The 16042-nt window shown below is 39.2% G+C and overlaps 1 protein-coding gene across 3 annotated transcripts in view; it reads left to right on the forward strand.

Annotated features, from left to right (window-relative positions):
• The window catches only part of ATP8A2 (ATPase phospholipid transporting 8A2), a 315299-nt gene that overhangs the window by 60842 nt on the left and 238415 nt on the right, over window positions 1-16042 (forward strand). For all 3 annotated transcript variants that reach the window (XM_005516272.3, XM_088050971.1, XM_088050972.1), the window contains 8 exons: window positions 748-875; window positions 1887-1998; window positions 2523-2688; window positions 4963-5090; window positions 6257-6334; window positions 8395-8483; window positions 9193-9237; window positions 10554-10629. In XM_005516272.3, the coding sequence (XP_005516329.3) occupies window positions 748-875; window positions 1887-1998; window positions 2523-2688; window positions 4963-5090; window positions 6257-6334; window positions 8395-8483; window positions 9193-9237; window positions 10554-10629 (822 nt within the window). The remainder of the gene's footprint in view (window positions 1-747; window positions 876-1886; window positions 1999-2522; window positions 2689-4962; window positions 5091-6256; window positions 6335-8394; window positions 8484-9192; window positions 9238-10553; window positions 10630-16042) is intronic.

A 16042-nucleotide genomic window follows, 5' to 3' on the forward strand; every position in this document is an offset into this window, starting at 1 on the left:
TTCCAGATCAGCCTAGTAAGTCAGATCTTGAGCTCTTGTAAGATTTTATTTGCTTCAGGACATGCTTAAAATACAAAAATATGGCCTTGCTCTGGCTTGCAGTGCTGCAGTCAAATTCTTGCAAAAGAAACACAAAATGGATTTCTCTTTTAATAGAAGGGCAGTGGGGTGCTGTGCATGTGCTCAGATTTAGAGTACCAACACTTTATGTTGCAGTTGCATGGCAGGCTGATCACTAACCTTGAGCAGCATCAGTGCATATTGGCTGCAGTGGCCCAAGAGACATTATACTTCAGAATGACCATATTTAGCAGCCACAACACATCAGTACAGCTGTACTTTGAGAAAAAAGCCAGGCCTGTTCATACTGCTTTTCTCTACTTCCTCCTGCACGTATCCAACTGTGTGTTTTGTCTTGGTTAAAGAGAGATCATGTAGGTAAATATCTCTGTAGAGAGTTTCAGTCGTGTTGGTAGGTTCATATGTGTCCATAATGAGACTTCCTTGCAGGAAAGAGTTATTGAATATCAAATTAAAAAAGAAAGCCCCAAAGCATAACAAAAACTGACACCAAGAAAGCAACAACAAAAATAAAAACCCACCAAAGCAAAACGGGACCCTGACTAACAAAAGTCCACAGATTTAATTACATTTTGGTTCGCAGATGTTAAAAGGAAGCACCATTTTCCTAGGTTGCCTTCTAATAAGAGTTTTTGACAAGAATCTCCTTTGAATTGTTCTGTGCAGGGTTTGTCTCAAACTGCTAGTCTCCAGTCCAGGGAAGAGTTGATGAAGGTGTCTGGAAGGATAGAATGTGAAGGACCCAACCGCCATCTCTATGACTTCACTGGAAACTTGCGCTTAGATGGTCAAAGGTATTGACAACAAAGCCATGAACTCATTTGGTTAGGAAAAATGTCTCCTCTTTTCTTTTAGTCTGTAACTCTGAGCACATGCATGTTTTTGGCATGTTTTTGCTGGGGAAGAGGTAGTAATCAATATTTATTAATCGCAGCATCTGCCAATATAAGATAACACAGTTCTTTCTTCTTATGAAGCCTTCTGCTTGTCATGGGAGTATTGATTTCTTTGTCATTAATGGTGGTATTTTATTAAAAGGTACATGTAAAGAGAAGAACACAAGGAAATGGTTGGGGTTTTTAGGGTGGTCTTGTTTCACAAGACACACAGAGGAAATGCAAATCTTTACCTTTCAACAAGAGCCAAAGGCTGCACCAAAGTCAGATTTGTAGAGAAAAGTGATCCCAGAACCTGGAGGCTTTGTCAGTGTGACTTTGATGTCTACAACTCTTCAAAGAAAAGTATGTAGTTTTTAGTACTCAAAACCATGGGTTATGAGAGGTTGGGAGGAACATACATGCTTTATTTGGCTGTACCATTTCCCTTCACCAAACATATATTCCTTGGGCAGTGCAGTGCTAGAGTAGCAGATGATCATTTGCATCCCACTTGGAAGTTGTGTGTTTAATACAGGGTTTCTCAAATGCTTGTTTAATGGTGCATGTGACATAGTGTGCTTGAAATGGATGGTCTCTCTGCAAGTTCAATGCTTCTCTGTCCTTGATGTGAGAGAAGCCAAGGTCAAGTGCAGAATAAGCTTATTTATGGCTGCCATGTAAGTTCTCAAGTTTTGGATAACTGTAGCAGCTTTGCCCTACTTTGCTTTAGCAGGAATTAGACTTACAGAGGTTTCAGTGCTTTCTTCAGTTGTGTGGACAATCTAAGCTCATTAGATTGCTATTACATTCTTCTCTTATGGTTTGGGGTTGTTTTTATTATTATCTGGGGAGTAAGGCTGGGAATAAAACTACCTTCCTTGAAGTGTTACCAAGAACTGAAAGATCCATGAACTTCTTCCTTTGCAGCCCAGTTCCTGTTGGTCCAGACCAGATCTTGCTGAGAGGTGCACAACTGAGAAACACTCAGTGGGTCTTGGGTATTGTTGTGTATACAGGACATGACACCAAACTCATGCAGGTAAAGGTTTTAAGGGGATTAAGGGTATGTTTTGATGGAAGTTGGTCATCTTTTCTGTGTTCTTGTCATTGACTTGATTTTTTGAAATGGTTTGACTCATAGTTGTTTAAGGCCTGGAGGCCTTGAGGAATACAGGGGTCTGTCTGTTGTACTCCAGTTTGCATGTGCACATGTGCAAACACACTGAAGTGAAGGCAGTTCAATATGTAAGGAGAACTAACTTTCCTCTTAATTTATCTGGTAGCTGGATGACATTTAAAACTGAGGCTTAACAGCTAAGGAAATAGTAACAATCATGGAGATAATTAGATTAAGACAACAGTCCTGTATTGCCTTAATGTCAGAGAGTGCCTGGAGAGACCAGCAGCATTTATATGTTGACCACTGCTGCTGACCATCAGTGGGATGGACAGCAGGTGCTCTAATGGGCTCTGAAAGTAAAGACCGGGTTTGCTTCTGCATTTTCCTCTTATAAAAACTATTGCTAGGTTCTTTCTCTTCTTTTTTTCCCTGCTGCTGTTCAGAATTCAACCAAAGCACCTCTGAAGAGATCAAATGTGGAGAAGGTGACCAACATGCAGATCCTGGTTTTGTTCTGTATTCTCCTGGTAATGGCCCTTGTGAGTTCTGTAGGTGCCTTATTATGGAACAGAACACACGGCGAAGTCGTCTGGTACCTTGGCTCCAACAGTGAGTATGCAGGCACTGAGCCAGCAATGTATCAGACTGTAGGGCCAGGCAGGCTCTTACCTTCACTGAATTAATGCATAAAATAAATAAAAACCCCAAAAACCCCACATCTTGCTAGTTTTTGATGACCTGATATTTTCTTTTTTTTGAGAATAGTCTGACATAAGTGAACTTCCCAGTGAGGCCTCTAAAGTTTAGATAAATATGACTGGACTAGCACCCAAGGAGCAGGGTGGAAACAGAAGAGAAGGGCAAGAGTTACTCTTGGATATCTGGTATTCACTTCTTTCATCTCTGTGGAGATATCATACACTGTTTTTTTTCTCAGAAGAGGTCATGTACTGCAGCCTTATGTGTGTCTGACTGTATTTGCAGGGTGGGGGAGTATTAATCTGATGCTGACTTCAGCTTTATGCTTATGTACAGATGCAAAGGATTTATCTTTATTTTTTTCAGTTAGAAATGCTGATCGGCTCTTCTAGAGAAAATTGAAATGTTAAATGTCACAATTCTTATTTATTGGGTAAAGTTTCTGTCCTTGGCTTCTGTTACTTTGTTGTGAGAAAACTGATCTCTTAGCATGGTTATTTGAAGGGTTTTATTTGATTTCATTCTTAGTCCTCAAATTTGTTAGTTCATTATTGAAGATGAACAATGCAATGCTCCCCAGTAGATTTTTGAGGAGGTTGCATTAGCTATAAAATGTGGTGCTAAAAGCATTTTGAGATGCAGATCTTAAAGCAGCTATCACAAACTGCAAATGGCTTGTCTGCTGATGATGCAAAACAGATGGCAAGTGTATCTTCTGCAGTTTAAGAATTGTAGTTGTGGTAGTAATGAAAAAGAATCACATAGGAAGAGCATGGAAATGCCCCATATTTGACTCTGGGCTTTGGTAGTTGCAATGTCTTCTTGTAGCAGTGTCAGCAACTTTCAGAATTTCTTGCCTGCTCCCCCCCTTGTTTTTCATGAGTAAGTTTAAATTTGTGCCTTCCAATGACGGAAGTAATACTGGAAAAGATGAATGGAATGAACTCTTGAACTTGCAATATAAAACAGGTGCAACTTGCAATAGACTAGGATGACATTACAGTCTGTATAGATGCCTTTTTGTAAATTTTATGCACAATTTCTATACCTTCCGTAGCTGCTGCACACAGGAAAGACACTTTTTCAGGTTAGGCAGGTAGATGTTAAATTTTGGTTAAATGTCTCACCTGTGTAAAAATTGTATTGGAAGATCTTCCAATATCGTGCATACTCCTGCTTTCTGTCAACTTATCAAAGATATGGAATTAGGGTGTACTCACACTTCCAGGTGCCTTTGTCCAAACTCTGATCTTTATTAGGATTCAGCAATTTTCTCTGGATTCTCTCACCTCCTAGTTTGCTCCCCTGACTTCTAATTAACTTCTGATGCTGAAAACCCTTAGTTGTGGACTCTGACCTCGTTGTGTTGGGTGTTCTGTGTGCTGAATGAAGAGCCTCTCTAAGTTTCTAGGGAAGTGGAGAGCATACAGATGTGGAGACTTTGATTGTAAAGAGAAGCTGTGGGCAGCACCTTGAATGGGAGCCTTCATCCTGTGTCTCTGCTGAGCCTTGGACATTGCTGCTGGCTGTCTATAAATGCTTCCCATTCCCTTCAGGACCAGTTGTAATGGCAGACTTATTTGGGCAAGTTGCCCAGTGTTGTCACCATTGATAACAGCTTCTTTGCTTAAGCAGGGTGCCTCAATTCATATACTAGGCAACTGTTCAGCAGTCAGCTTGTTCTCATCAATTTCTTTAGTAAGAGTAAATTCTCAATTCTGACAATGATGTCAGATTTTAGAACTAATTTTGGTGTTTATTTTTTTGTTTCCTAGCTCCCCTGAGGCAAGTAGGCGCTTCCTGGGAGATGATTATATTACTAGTGACATTGGGGGCTCTTAATTGGGCAGTTGACACACTAGATAAATGTTTAAATTGGGTTATAGTGGGGAATATTGTGCTTCTCACCATCTGTCTGACAAAAATTATTCAGAAAGTGTTCTGTTCTTTAAATATAGCCTCACCAACCTTGCCCTTCTTCACCTGGTATAAAATGCATTGGTTTTGTGGGTGTTTTTTCTATCTTCTGTTGAAATCAATATTAAAATGGCCCTTACACTAGGCATCAACACACTAGCTGATTATTTTAGCTTTGCTAAATCTGATTAGGTGAACTGCATAAAGATGATTGCCTCTGTACCACTCAGATATGTCTGCTAATGTTATGTGTCTTTTGATCCACAGAAATGCTGTCTGTCAACTTTGGATACAATCTGCTGACGTTTATAATCTTGTACAACAACCTTATTCCAATCAGCCTTCTGGTGACATTGGAAGTTGTCAAGTTTACTCAGGCTCTTTTTATAAATTGGGTAAGTAGCAAGAATGAATGTATCTCAGTTCTGGATGTTGACATTTAAAATAAAAACCCACTTAACATCTTAGCAAGATTTTCTAGTTACTTTTCTGATGCAACTTCTGGGAAAGGAAGGGAGAAACTCAGCATTTATTCTATACCAGTTCTGTGTTTCACAGGAAATGAAAAGATCTAGTCACAGGAAAGTCCTCTGTGCAAATGATGACTTGTATTTAAGGCTTTTAGGATGAGAAGGAAGTGTCAGCTCTTGGTTGAAGGAGGTCTCTCTGCTGACTCACACGTTCACTAATTATCTTTTGAAAACTCTTTGGTATCTTATAGCTTCTCTCAGACACAGCAGAGGGAAAGACTAGACTTGTTTGAAGGTGTGGGGTTTGTTTTTGATTTTTTTGGGGTGGGGGGTGGTTTTGTTTTTTGGTTTTTTTTTAACATACTGAGGTTGGCCTTAAGGTCACCTCTGAAATGGACCATAATGGTTTTGTAAGGAAATAAGCTGATGCTGCCTCACACAACCAAACAGTGATTCCTCTGTTCAGGGAACCTTTGACTTCAAAATGTCTTTCAAGTTCTGTAGTGATGGCTATTAAGCTGGACAAAACCAAGAGGAATACCTTTTGTTGGTATACATTAATCTCTGGATTTAGAGTAATGTAGTAGGTTCCTATAAAACACGTGTAAGTGAAGTTTAATATGTCTGTTCCCTGAGCTGCTTGTAATGTAGTAGAGATGCATATCAGAAGTTGCTTTGGTTTGTGCAGCTGTTTCTTTGTAGTAACAGAAGAAGTTTATTTCATGGAGACACTAAAATTCTGTCATAGATGTAGCTGGAGCAACTGATTGTTGTAACTGAACACCTATGTTTAGCATGGCTGATGCATGAACTTCCTTCTGCTCCACTAAGTTTGGGTTTTTTTCTGTTACACCTTTAGTTTATTAACGACCTGTAGTTGAATCTGTCTTTTCTCATGCCCATGTAGGATGGAGGTATACTTTGGAAAAGAGGCACACATATTCATCCTGGGATGATGTTTGTCTCAAGCATTCAGAATGCCTGGTGCTAGCATTAAGACAGTCAAGCCAAGTTGGAGCTGACTAAAAGAAGAACAGAGACTTTAATGTTTAATTTTCATAATGTAAGTCTTAATTTTGCTCTCATTTTAGGACACTGATATGTATTACCCTGAAACAGATACACCTGCAATGGCCAGAACCTCAAACCTTAATGAGGAACTTGGGCAGGTAAGATAGCATTTTCTTAAGTGTCATGAGTGTGATATATTCTCTCAAGAGTGAAGGTACAAGAGCAAGATGTACAAGATTTGGACAAGATGTATAAATCAGCTTTATTTTGTTGCTCTGTGGCTCAGGTTAATGGGATGTTTTTATTTTCTCTAGTCTGAGTCTTACAAGGAAATAATGAGATATCACAGGATTAAATGTAGTATCATATGGGCAGTTTTATGTTTGGGAATTGAAACCATTTCATATGGTGACTCTCAACTTTATTCTCAAAGGTATTGGAGAGATGCTCTGTGATTTTGGTTGTCTATACAGAACAGAATATACAGGGCTAAACTTGGCTGAAGAGCAGGCCAACAGCCTAGACTATTATTAGTTTTTGATGTTTCTGACTAATTCAGAGAAGATACAAATAAAAAAAAAATTATAGTTGTATTCCTAATTTAGATATTGTGCTCCTTCAGGCATTTTCATTTTCCTTTCAGATAAAGGTAACTGTATATTAAATTCTAGTTGCTGTAGGTTTGCTTATTCTGCAAATAACATTTCTTCAAATTGGAAGGGCTTCCCAAAACAAGCTTACTGGAAAATATGAGTTTGCTTTTGGAATTTTGTAGTACTATTGAGAAATGGTAGCTTTTTTCCTTGACCATCAAGGTTATACGTCTGTAACTGAACTACATAAACTTCATAACTGGCATGAGTTTAGTAATGGAGACGATAAATGTATACATACATTTATGTATTTAAAATACATAATAATGCCCTGCTCAGGAGGGGGGTATTATGCTTAATATGATTGGCATTTTTCTTATGAATGCTGAAATTTGATTTTTGTTTAAATCACTTTGATGTGAAGTTATCAACCTCCAAATTATGGTGCTATTTTTACCTGAAGTAAAGGATATGTAACATAATGTATGTTGGTGGTCCATATGTTATTTTCAGGAGTGGCTTACTAGTGACTGTGTAACTCGACTGATTTTTTTAATTCTTTAATTGAATTACATGTTTACAGGTGCCCTTGATATTTTTGTTTCATGGTGAAATTATTAATGACTTAAAATTCCTCAGAATTTGGGGTGCCCACTTTGAGTTCTGGCTTGCAAAGGCTCCCTTTCCAATGCTGTTTTCAGTAGCAGTGTAGTGCATAGCTAAAGGATTACCTTAACAAGTACTGTAGTGCACTGTCTTCAACAGAATGGCAATAATAGAGGAAAAACTGCTTCTAACTCTAGTCAAATTATTTTGGTCTTCAAGTTGTCTAACTCTTTCATGTTATCACCATCCCTTCCTACATGTTGCTGTACGAAAGTCTTACCTGGTACAGAGGTACAACTGTGGTATTAACTGGCTATTAGTTTTGGTCTTTTGTGACCACCTTTGAAGGTGGGAATTTTGAATCTGCTTATGCTCCAAGAGGTCATGTTGCTTTGATGGGGCTGCCTCCAAGTTCTACCATGAAGTCACTGTTTCCATAAAGGGATTGCTACTTTGGGCAGTGCTGACTGTGGCTGCGTGTTGTGTACTTCAGGACTGCTCATGACTGGACATCAGAAGAAACAGCTTTTGTTTGCCTGCAGAATACCAGTTGGACTTAATCTAGCATATTCTGTGTCTATAGATGGGGGAAAAAAAAATCCCCTAACATTACTGATGATTTTGGAAGCAAAAAATGTTTTCAGTGTGTAAAATTCCAGTGATCCTTCAACAATCCTAAGAGTCTTCATTTCCAGCCTCACTATTTGAGATTAGTGCAGTTGAAAGATTTGGTAAATGTCCAAATAGTACAACCAAGTATATCTCTAGTGACCACACTAGAGCCTTGGCAATAGATACCTACTGTTTGAGCCCTTCCACATTTAGAGATAAAGAATTAATGCAATTAAATAATTTGCCTGATTATTTTTCTGTGGATTTGGTAGACAAATCAAGCTGTAATAAGCCTGCATTGGCCAATATTGTGACATTTGAGCGATGTCTATGAGAATCTTCCTATTTTCTACTTTGAGTTTTATTACTATGCAAGTTGAAAATCAGACTTGTTTTTTCCCTTCCAGGTAAAATACCTGTTTTCTGATAAAACAGGTACTCTAACATGCAATATCATGAACTTTAAGAAATGCAGTATTGCTGGAGTGACATATGGGTAGGTATGACTTTTTAAAAACCTCTGCAGCTTAATGCATACTTACTACTGGTACAAAATTTTATACTGGAAAAGGATTAGAACATTCTGTTCTTCAATTTATATGCTAGCATATTTTGTGGTCTTAATTAATAGCTTTAATTTTCCTGTCCTGCAGCACAAATTATAAAAGTCAAACCTCGGAAGTACTTCACATGAAGTAAAGAAACTTGCTTCCTAACTTACCTGATTATTATTTAAACAAAACCAGAAGTTCTAAATAAGCTCTGGCCTCTCAAGAGGGAAGAAGTTGCAGCCCAAGGGTAGCAATTATCAGTTATATTTCTGTGACTTGAGAAGAATGAGCATTTTCTAAGAACAGAGTAGTTGTAGTTATAAAGCTTAATACTCCTTGCACAAGAGGGATACCTATTTACTGGTTTTATTCTGTTCTGTCAAAAGGATCCATTTGAGTCATCTAAGTCTTTGTATTTGCTTCATGTTAAATGGGTAGTCTTAAGATCTCAGTGCAAGTTAACCTTTGAATTTCATGTTAGTTAAATTAGATATCTCAAAAGGCAGAAAATTCGATTCAAATGTATGAACAGCTGAACCCATGGTTCCAGCATATGTTTTTGTGGGATGACTCATTGATCTTCGCCTTCTACCTCTTTTTTTTTTGGTTACTAAAGTGGAATAAATGTTCTTTTTTCCTTTTTCTACTCCTCAGTCACTTTCCTGAGTTGGAAAGAGAACGTTCATCAGAAGACTTCAGGTAAATACATTCCAAGATGTTTGTGTTCTGCATAGCGGAGTATATATAGAGTTTATATAGAGTACAGTCTATATAAAGACTGCTTTCCAATTTGGGACTGGAAGAAGCCCAAGGGAGGAATGTGTTTGAGAAGAATGGTCTTCCAATGGGAGCCTAATGCACAGCTGGTGGGTGGTGATGGATCTACTCTTCTGCCTAGAGATTTCAAATATGAAGGGGGTGAGGAATAGGGCTGGGGTGGCTGGGATGCTAATGCAGTGCTTATTTATAATTGCAGACAGTCAAGTTAAAAGCTAAAATTAACCTACTTTGCAGGAACCTTACCCCTAGCTAGAGACTGATTGTTGCTCTTTGCAATCACTAAAATCAGGCATGAAAAGGGACTTCTTTATTAAAATGCTATGTTTTAATAATTAAACTGGGAGAGAGCTTGATATGTAGGCCTATCATGCCCAGAAATTCCTGCTCCTTTTTATTGGGAACTTTAATGAGTAGAGATGATGGGTCTGTCCCATTCCACAGAAACGAGTGAAGACCCAGAGGTGTTAAACAGGTATCAGTGAAGCATGTTGAGATTATTGGGAAAGAGGGGAAGAGCCAGGGAGGGCTGACATGGATTTGAATGGCAAATATAGGGAAGAGGTGAATTCCCAGCCAAGAAACAGGTAAACACTGAATGCCGTTAGAAAAGCACTTAGTAATGAGCTAAGCTGGGCTTCTCCACTGGTCCAGCTCATTTTGATGATCATGTTTTAGGAAGGTGATAAAGCGATACGTTTCTTCTGCTGAGATGGAATTTCTGTGGATTCCTCCTTTCTTCCAATATATTGCTGTTTCTTTCATTGCTGTGTTTTCTTTCATTGTACCTTTGTTTTCTATTCAGTTCTGTGAAAGGTTTTTTCCTAGGTACTTACTTGGAGTACTCAGACTTAAAATCCCCCAGGGGTCAGCTTGAAGCAGAATGCTCTGTCTAGGGAGGGAACTTAGGGATATTGAACTTCCATCTATTTTATGAGCAAGCTGCCCTGAAATCCATTTATCTTAAATATGCTTAAAAACTGCTGTTGCTACATCTGTCCCAGGAGCTGCATTGACACTTGAATCGTCTGAAATACACTGTCAACCATAACCATTTTGGTTTTCTTGCTGGTGTTCATTTTCAGCACTTGCTGCATTACTCATATGATCTTTTCACAACGCTTTCAAGGACACTGAAGTCTTACTTGGATTTTTAAATTTGCTTCCCAAGAAAATAGATGAAGTACTAAGATTGGCAATGTTGCCACTTGTTTGAATATGCCTGTTTTGCTCTGCAGCCAGCTACCTCCTTCCACCAGTGAATCATGTGAATTTGATGACCCAAGACTGCTGCAAAACATTGAAAATGATCATGTAAGTCTGCTCTTTGAATATCACGCCTCTTAAATGCCCTATTCTAGGCTTGTCTGGAATTGAATGCTGAACAAATCTATTTGTGTGATTAAGTCTGCTCTGTGAGTGTGTCATGCAGGCACGGAGGGGATAAATTGGAATCAAAATAGCTCCCTCCAACGCCTTTCTGCCCACTTGTCTTACAATTGAATTAAAGAAGCAATGGCATTGATATGGATTCTAGCTACCTATAAGGCAGCTTCATATATTCTGTTGTGTATGGGAGACAGTGCTTTGTAACAAGTTATGATAGAAATTAAAATTCTTTCAAAGAAAAACTACTTGGAGTGTTGAATCATCTATACCATTTTTAACTGTAATCTGTAGGATTACAAGGTGATTCTGGAATGAGCCTTAAGTATTGCACGTGTTTGGAATTCTAGTTATGTAAAGGATGTAAGAGATGGGATTTAATTGCAAATTCAAGTTTGGCATGAGCCTTAATGATTAGTAGTCTTAGCCTAGCTGTTGAGTCCTTAAGGGACCTAGTCTTTACAGTGTCAGTTCATTGTTTATTTGGAAATCATGTGGCTGTGAAGTGTCTGACCGGACACCAGACAATCAATTCACTTGCCAAAAAGCATGACCCTTGTTCTCTGCAGGCTGTCTCACAATATGGGGTCTGAGCATTGGCAAGTGCAAACTCAAATCAGCTGATTGCTCTCCTTAGACATTGTGGCTTCTGTAACTGGGCTGGTTAAGTGTAGTATGAGTGTCTAAAATATAGTTGCAATATACAGTTTGTGTGGAGGAAAGCTTTGCTTTCCGTTCTGCTGTGCAGTACTTAAGAACTGCAGCATGGTGCGGGTGCCATAAGGGAATTATGATTACTTGGTGTGGCACTGTGTGTTCTGCAGGGTGATGGAGCCTAAAGGTGGCTCCTGTGCTCTAACCTCCAGCAAGGTGACCCTCTCAGGACAGTGCCCTGGTTTCCTATCTGGCTTTTGTAATCGTGTACACTGGAAGGATTTCCCACTGGACATGACTTGCAGCCAAGATTTGTGCATTGTCCTGTTCCTTTGTGTCCTGTTTGTTCATTTATGGCTACAGTTATGGCTTATGGCAGTTGCTGGCTCCAGGTATTCATTCTGGTTTAGGGGTAGACTGCAGATAAAATACCTTTGAGCTCTTTCTGGCTGCTGCTGTGTTAGGTATGCATCGAGAAAGATGCTTTGATATATTTTAATAGACTCAGTAGAAGGGATGTATCTCAAATGAGCTGTGAGATGGAATTTCTCACCTAGTCTTGAGATGGCCCCTTATTTTGGGGCTACCTAATTATTTGATCTTCCCTGGGTAGTTTCTGCCTTGGGGGGAATAGAAGAATTATATACTGTCATAGCAGGTGAATGAGGGATTTTGGTAGCTTCCTTAAGTGTTATTTAGTCTAGACAGCTCCGAAGTCTTCTACACTGAACCTTTTTGTATCCAGTTTCCTTTTTTGCTGTTCACTTAAGCAGACAAATACTGATGTCATTGTACAGCTGACTGTTGGGCTGAGCATACTGTGTGAGCTCAGCCCTCAGACAATCAGTGGGGAAACCACTGGCTAATGAGAAATACCTTCTGTAGGCTGAAGATAACTTTTCAGAGCCTGTCTGTACTGGAGCAGTGGGTGCCACCCTTTGGCAAGTGGTGATTTAGCACAGGGCTTGGGAATGCAAGGACTGCTTGTGACAGTTTGCTGAGCATGTTCAGGTCTATTTGTCAGGATATGGGTGAGAGGAGGGCTGGATTCCAGGGTAGTGGTAGAGGGAAGGGGTCTTTCTAGCTTTGCATTAGGTCAGCTGCTGAGATGCATAAACAGCTTCTTTCTATCTAAAAATCTATATTATTAAAATCTATATTATCTTAATTTTTACAGCTGATGGATAGCTGTGGATGCCATTTTCAGATGTCTGTCAATTTAGTGAACTGTGGTGAAAAACTGAAGTGTTCTAGCATAAGCAACCTAGTGAAGTTAGATGGTACTGTAGTCGGGCAACTGATTTCCTCTAAACATTTGCCCTTTTGCAGCTGAGTCTGTAAGTGTGATCTCTTACAAACTCTCACTAAGTGTTTCATTGCTCTGGCCTTGAAGATTTTAATTTTTTATTTATTTTTTTTTTTCAGTTCAGTCACAAGTGTTAGTTTAGAACTGTCTCAGTGCCAAGTAATTTTCTTTCCAGGTTGAAAATAAAAAATTATGTACTTGTACTCATGAGACTGTCTTCCATCTGCTAGGAAGATTTTTAGCATCCTGCATCACCTCTAAATTTCATAGCTCTTCTGGGCCATTGGTGTGTAAGGGCTGACTGATAGCCAAACCCACTTTTGAACAGCAGTTAAAGAATTATTGTCCTGTAGGAATTGTTCCAGGGGAAAATAACTTGTCTTGTAAACCTGTGGAGGTTTCTCTTGGCTGCTCCGGTATTTTAATGTGGAAGAAAGTATCTAGCTTTGTCTGCCTGTGCTTTTTCTTTGTGTCACCTTCTGTTGGATAAGCTGTGCAGCTGTACCAAGTGTACGAAGCTGTCTTGTTTCTATAGAGAACATGGCATAAATTCTAAGTCTAATAAGGAAAGATCTGTTTTTTCTAAGACTAGAAGGAATGTTTGGTGAATATGGTAGATGGTTTTTATCTTGGTGCTTGCTAGTTGCATATGTGCTGTGGATTAACTCAGCACAGAGATGCCAGCCTGATTGAATGTGGGGTTATGTTTTACACTGATGATAGGAGAGCAGGGAAGGAGGTCAAGGAGTGAAGGAATTAACAGACTTGGTTCTCATCTTAGACTCCTGTCTAAGAATCCTTCCAGGATTCTCTCTGAACTTCATCTGCGAATTTCGATTTGCATGTGAACTTTCTTCTGTGGCCCCCAAATTATCTCTTGTTTAAGAAGCAGCAAACATGGTATAGCTGCAGATGCCTGAATTGGTTCAGTGAGTACACATGATGAGTGCTTTAGCAGCTGGCCGGGCAGAACAGACAAACTGTTGTGCTCACATTGAGCCTTTACCACACTGGAAGTGTTTGTTTAGACCTCACCAACACGTCTGCTTATTCTTGTGTAGTGTGTGGGAACTGAGGTTATTATCCCATCAAGCTTTGTTGAAATGACAGCTATCATCAGCTGATTGTTAATTCTATAGTAAAACAGAACCAGAAAAAAGTATCATGGCTAACTGGGATGAAAAACTGGGATTTGAAATACAGTAGGGGGAAAAAAACATGTTCAGGTGATGAAAGCCTATGGGAGTCTCTAGTTCAGATTGCTGGAAAACTGTCCAAACACATCATTTTATAGCTCACAATTATGTTGTTAGAGCTTGGTGAGATATATTTTTCTCTCATCTGCTTTTGTTCTTATTGTGCGTGGGACTTCAGTACTTTTGTTCAAGTACAAGGCAGTATCTTTAATTATAGGTCATGTCTCATTGGTTTTGGACAAGGTAAACTTGCATTTAACTCTCTTGATATTCAAAAGCTGGTTAATGTCTTCTCTCAGTCTGTGCCTGAAGTATCTTGGTCTCTTCCAGTCCTGCCAGCTTCACTGTTCTGGAGTTGCCCAACATGGCTGGATCTTCACACTGCTCTCCAGATACTTTAGTGAACTAAATGGTAGGAAGTTTATATCTTTTTAAGATGGTGAGTTGTAATTCTCCTTGGTAATTAAGTACTTAAGCATTTTCAGTTTTTCTTGGCAGAATGTGCCACTTACATGCAAGGTAGTAAGATCAGGTTGTTAGACTGCGCTTTAATATCCCACTGGCCATTTCTAGGCCATTTGCTCAAAAAACTGTCAGTCCTGCTCACCTGGAAATACCATGAATGGAGGCACTGATCTGATACTGCTACAATTAAAGGAAAGATGGAAGGTATCTTTAACTTCACATTCAAATTCCTTGTAATTGTATCAGACGCTTAAACAGTTGAGAAAAATAGTTTGTCTGCAGAGTGAAGATTCCAGATAGGAAGCTCTGCACGGTGCAGTTTGCTCCCCAAAAGACTGAGGCTTGTCTCAGTGTTTTGTTCCTCTAAATAAAGGAACAATGAAGGGATGAAAACTTGTTTTCTGACCAGTGGTCTGCTTGATAATGGAGAGTGCTGTGCCTGCTAGATAGGTAGGCACCTAACCCTAAACTTTGTTTTCACTGAGGATAGTGCTTTATAGGTAACAATCCAGAAACTGCTTCCAGAAGTAGGAAACCATTGCAATGCGTATGTGGTACTCAGCTGGTAGGGGCAGCAAACAAAATAATTCACACAGTGGCATATATTGCTTGTGTAGATGTTTTTACACTAGCTTTTTCATGGATTTTTGGGGAAAAAAAAACCAGGGAAGAAGATGGCTTTCACCCAGAGTTATTGGCACACAGGGAGAAAAATGAGAAAGGAAGGCACTTAAAATGAGATCTGCCTGTGGACTGATGAATAAGAGATCAAAATATGTAATCTTTGTTCCAACTACAGATGAACAGAGAACTAAAACATGGGGTGGGAAGAAATAAATCTGACCTTAGCGCATGAACAGGCAAGAAACATCTCACAGAGACCATCACTAAGAATTTGACTACTGAGATGTCAGAGACTTGATAGGGGAACATAAGTCATAAAGCAGAATCAGTTAAGCTGTGGGGCTTCTGTCCTGTGCTGGGATTCAGATCAGCATATTGGAAGGGGTATGTTACCACAGAAGCCATTAACAGGTTTTCTGTTCACAGGTCCAAAGCAGGAATTTGAGTGTTCTACCCTGATTCATGTCTATGCAACAAATATTGTCAGTGCTATAATAATACAGAAAGGAAACAAATGACAGCTGTGTGGAGGAGCTGTTGTGATAAGCTGGGCCTCTGGTGATCTGTTGCAACAGAATTGGAAGATTGCCCTGTAATACATTGTGAACTGTGAAAATACGAAGACAGCAGCAAATTATGTTGCTGGCTTGAAAACATAAATACATACTTAGGAAGGATTAAAATCCATGTCACTACTAGAGACAGGTTGTTTCCAGCTGATAGAACACATACTATGAAATCTTGTTAATGGGTTAGGTGATAAAAGTGTAAGACGGACATCAAAGGTCTGCAGCAACAGATGCTGAAATAAGAATCTGTCAGGCTGTGCCTTTTGACAGGGAGATAAAACTTTCATTACTTTGACTGGAAATGATGGAACAGCAGTAACCTCTTCACTATAATTTTCTGTGGACTTAGTCTGATAGTAGTGAGTAAATATATGTTCATTTTCCTGAGGACAGCCTCTGCACCCCAGCATGTCAAAAGCAGCAACTCTTATTTTAGTGGCACGTGACCATACAATTTGGAAGTTTCAGTATACAAATGTAAAGGTCCTATTTGAAACAGTTACTTTGAAAATATTCATGGCAAAGTA

This window comes from Pseudopodoces humilis, chromosome 2 (assembly GCF_049639895.1).
Source record: "Pseudopodoces humilis isolate 2021_Gansu_Grassland_sample_001 chromosome 2, ASM4963989v1, whole genome shotgun sequence".
NCBI classification, from domain to species: domain Eukaryota; kingdom Metazoa; phylum Chordata; class Aves; order Passeriformes; family Paridae; genus Pseudopodoces; species Pseudopodoces humilis.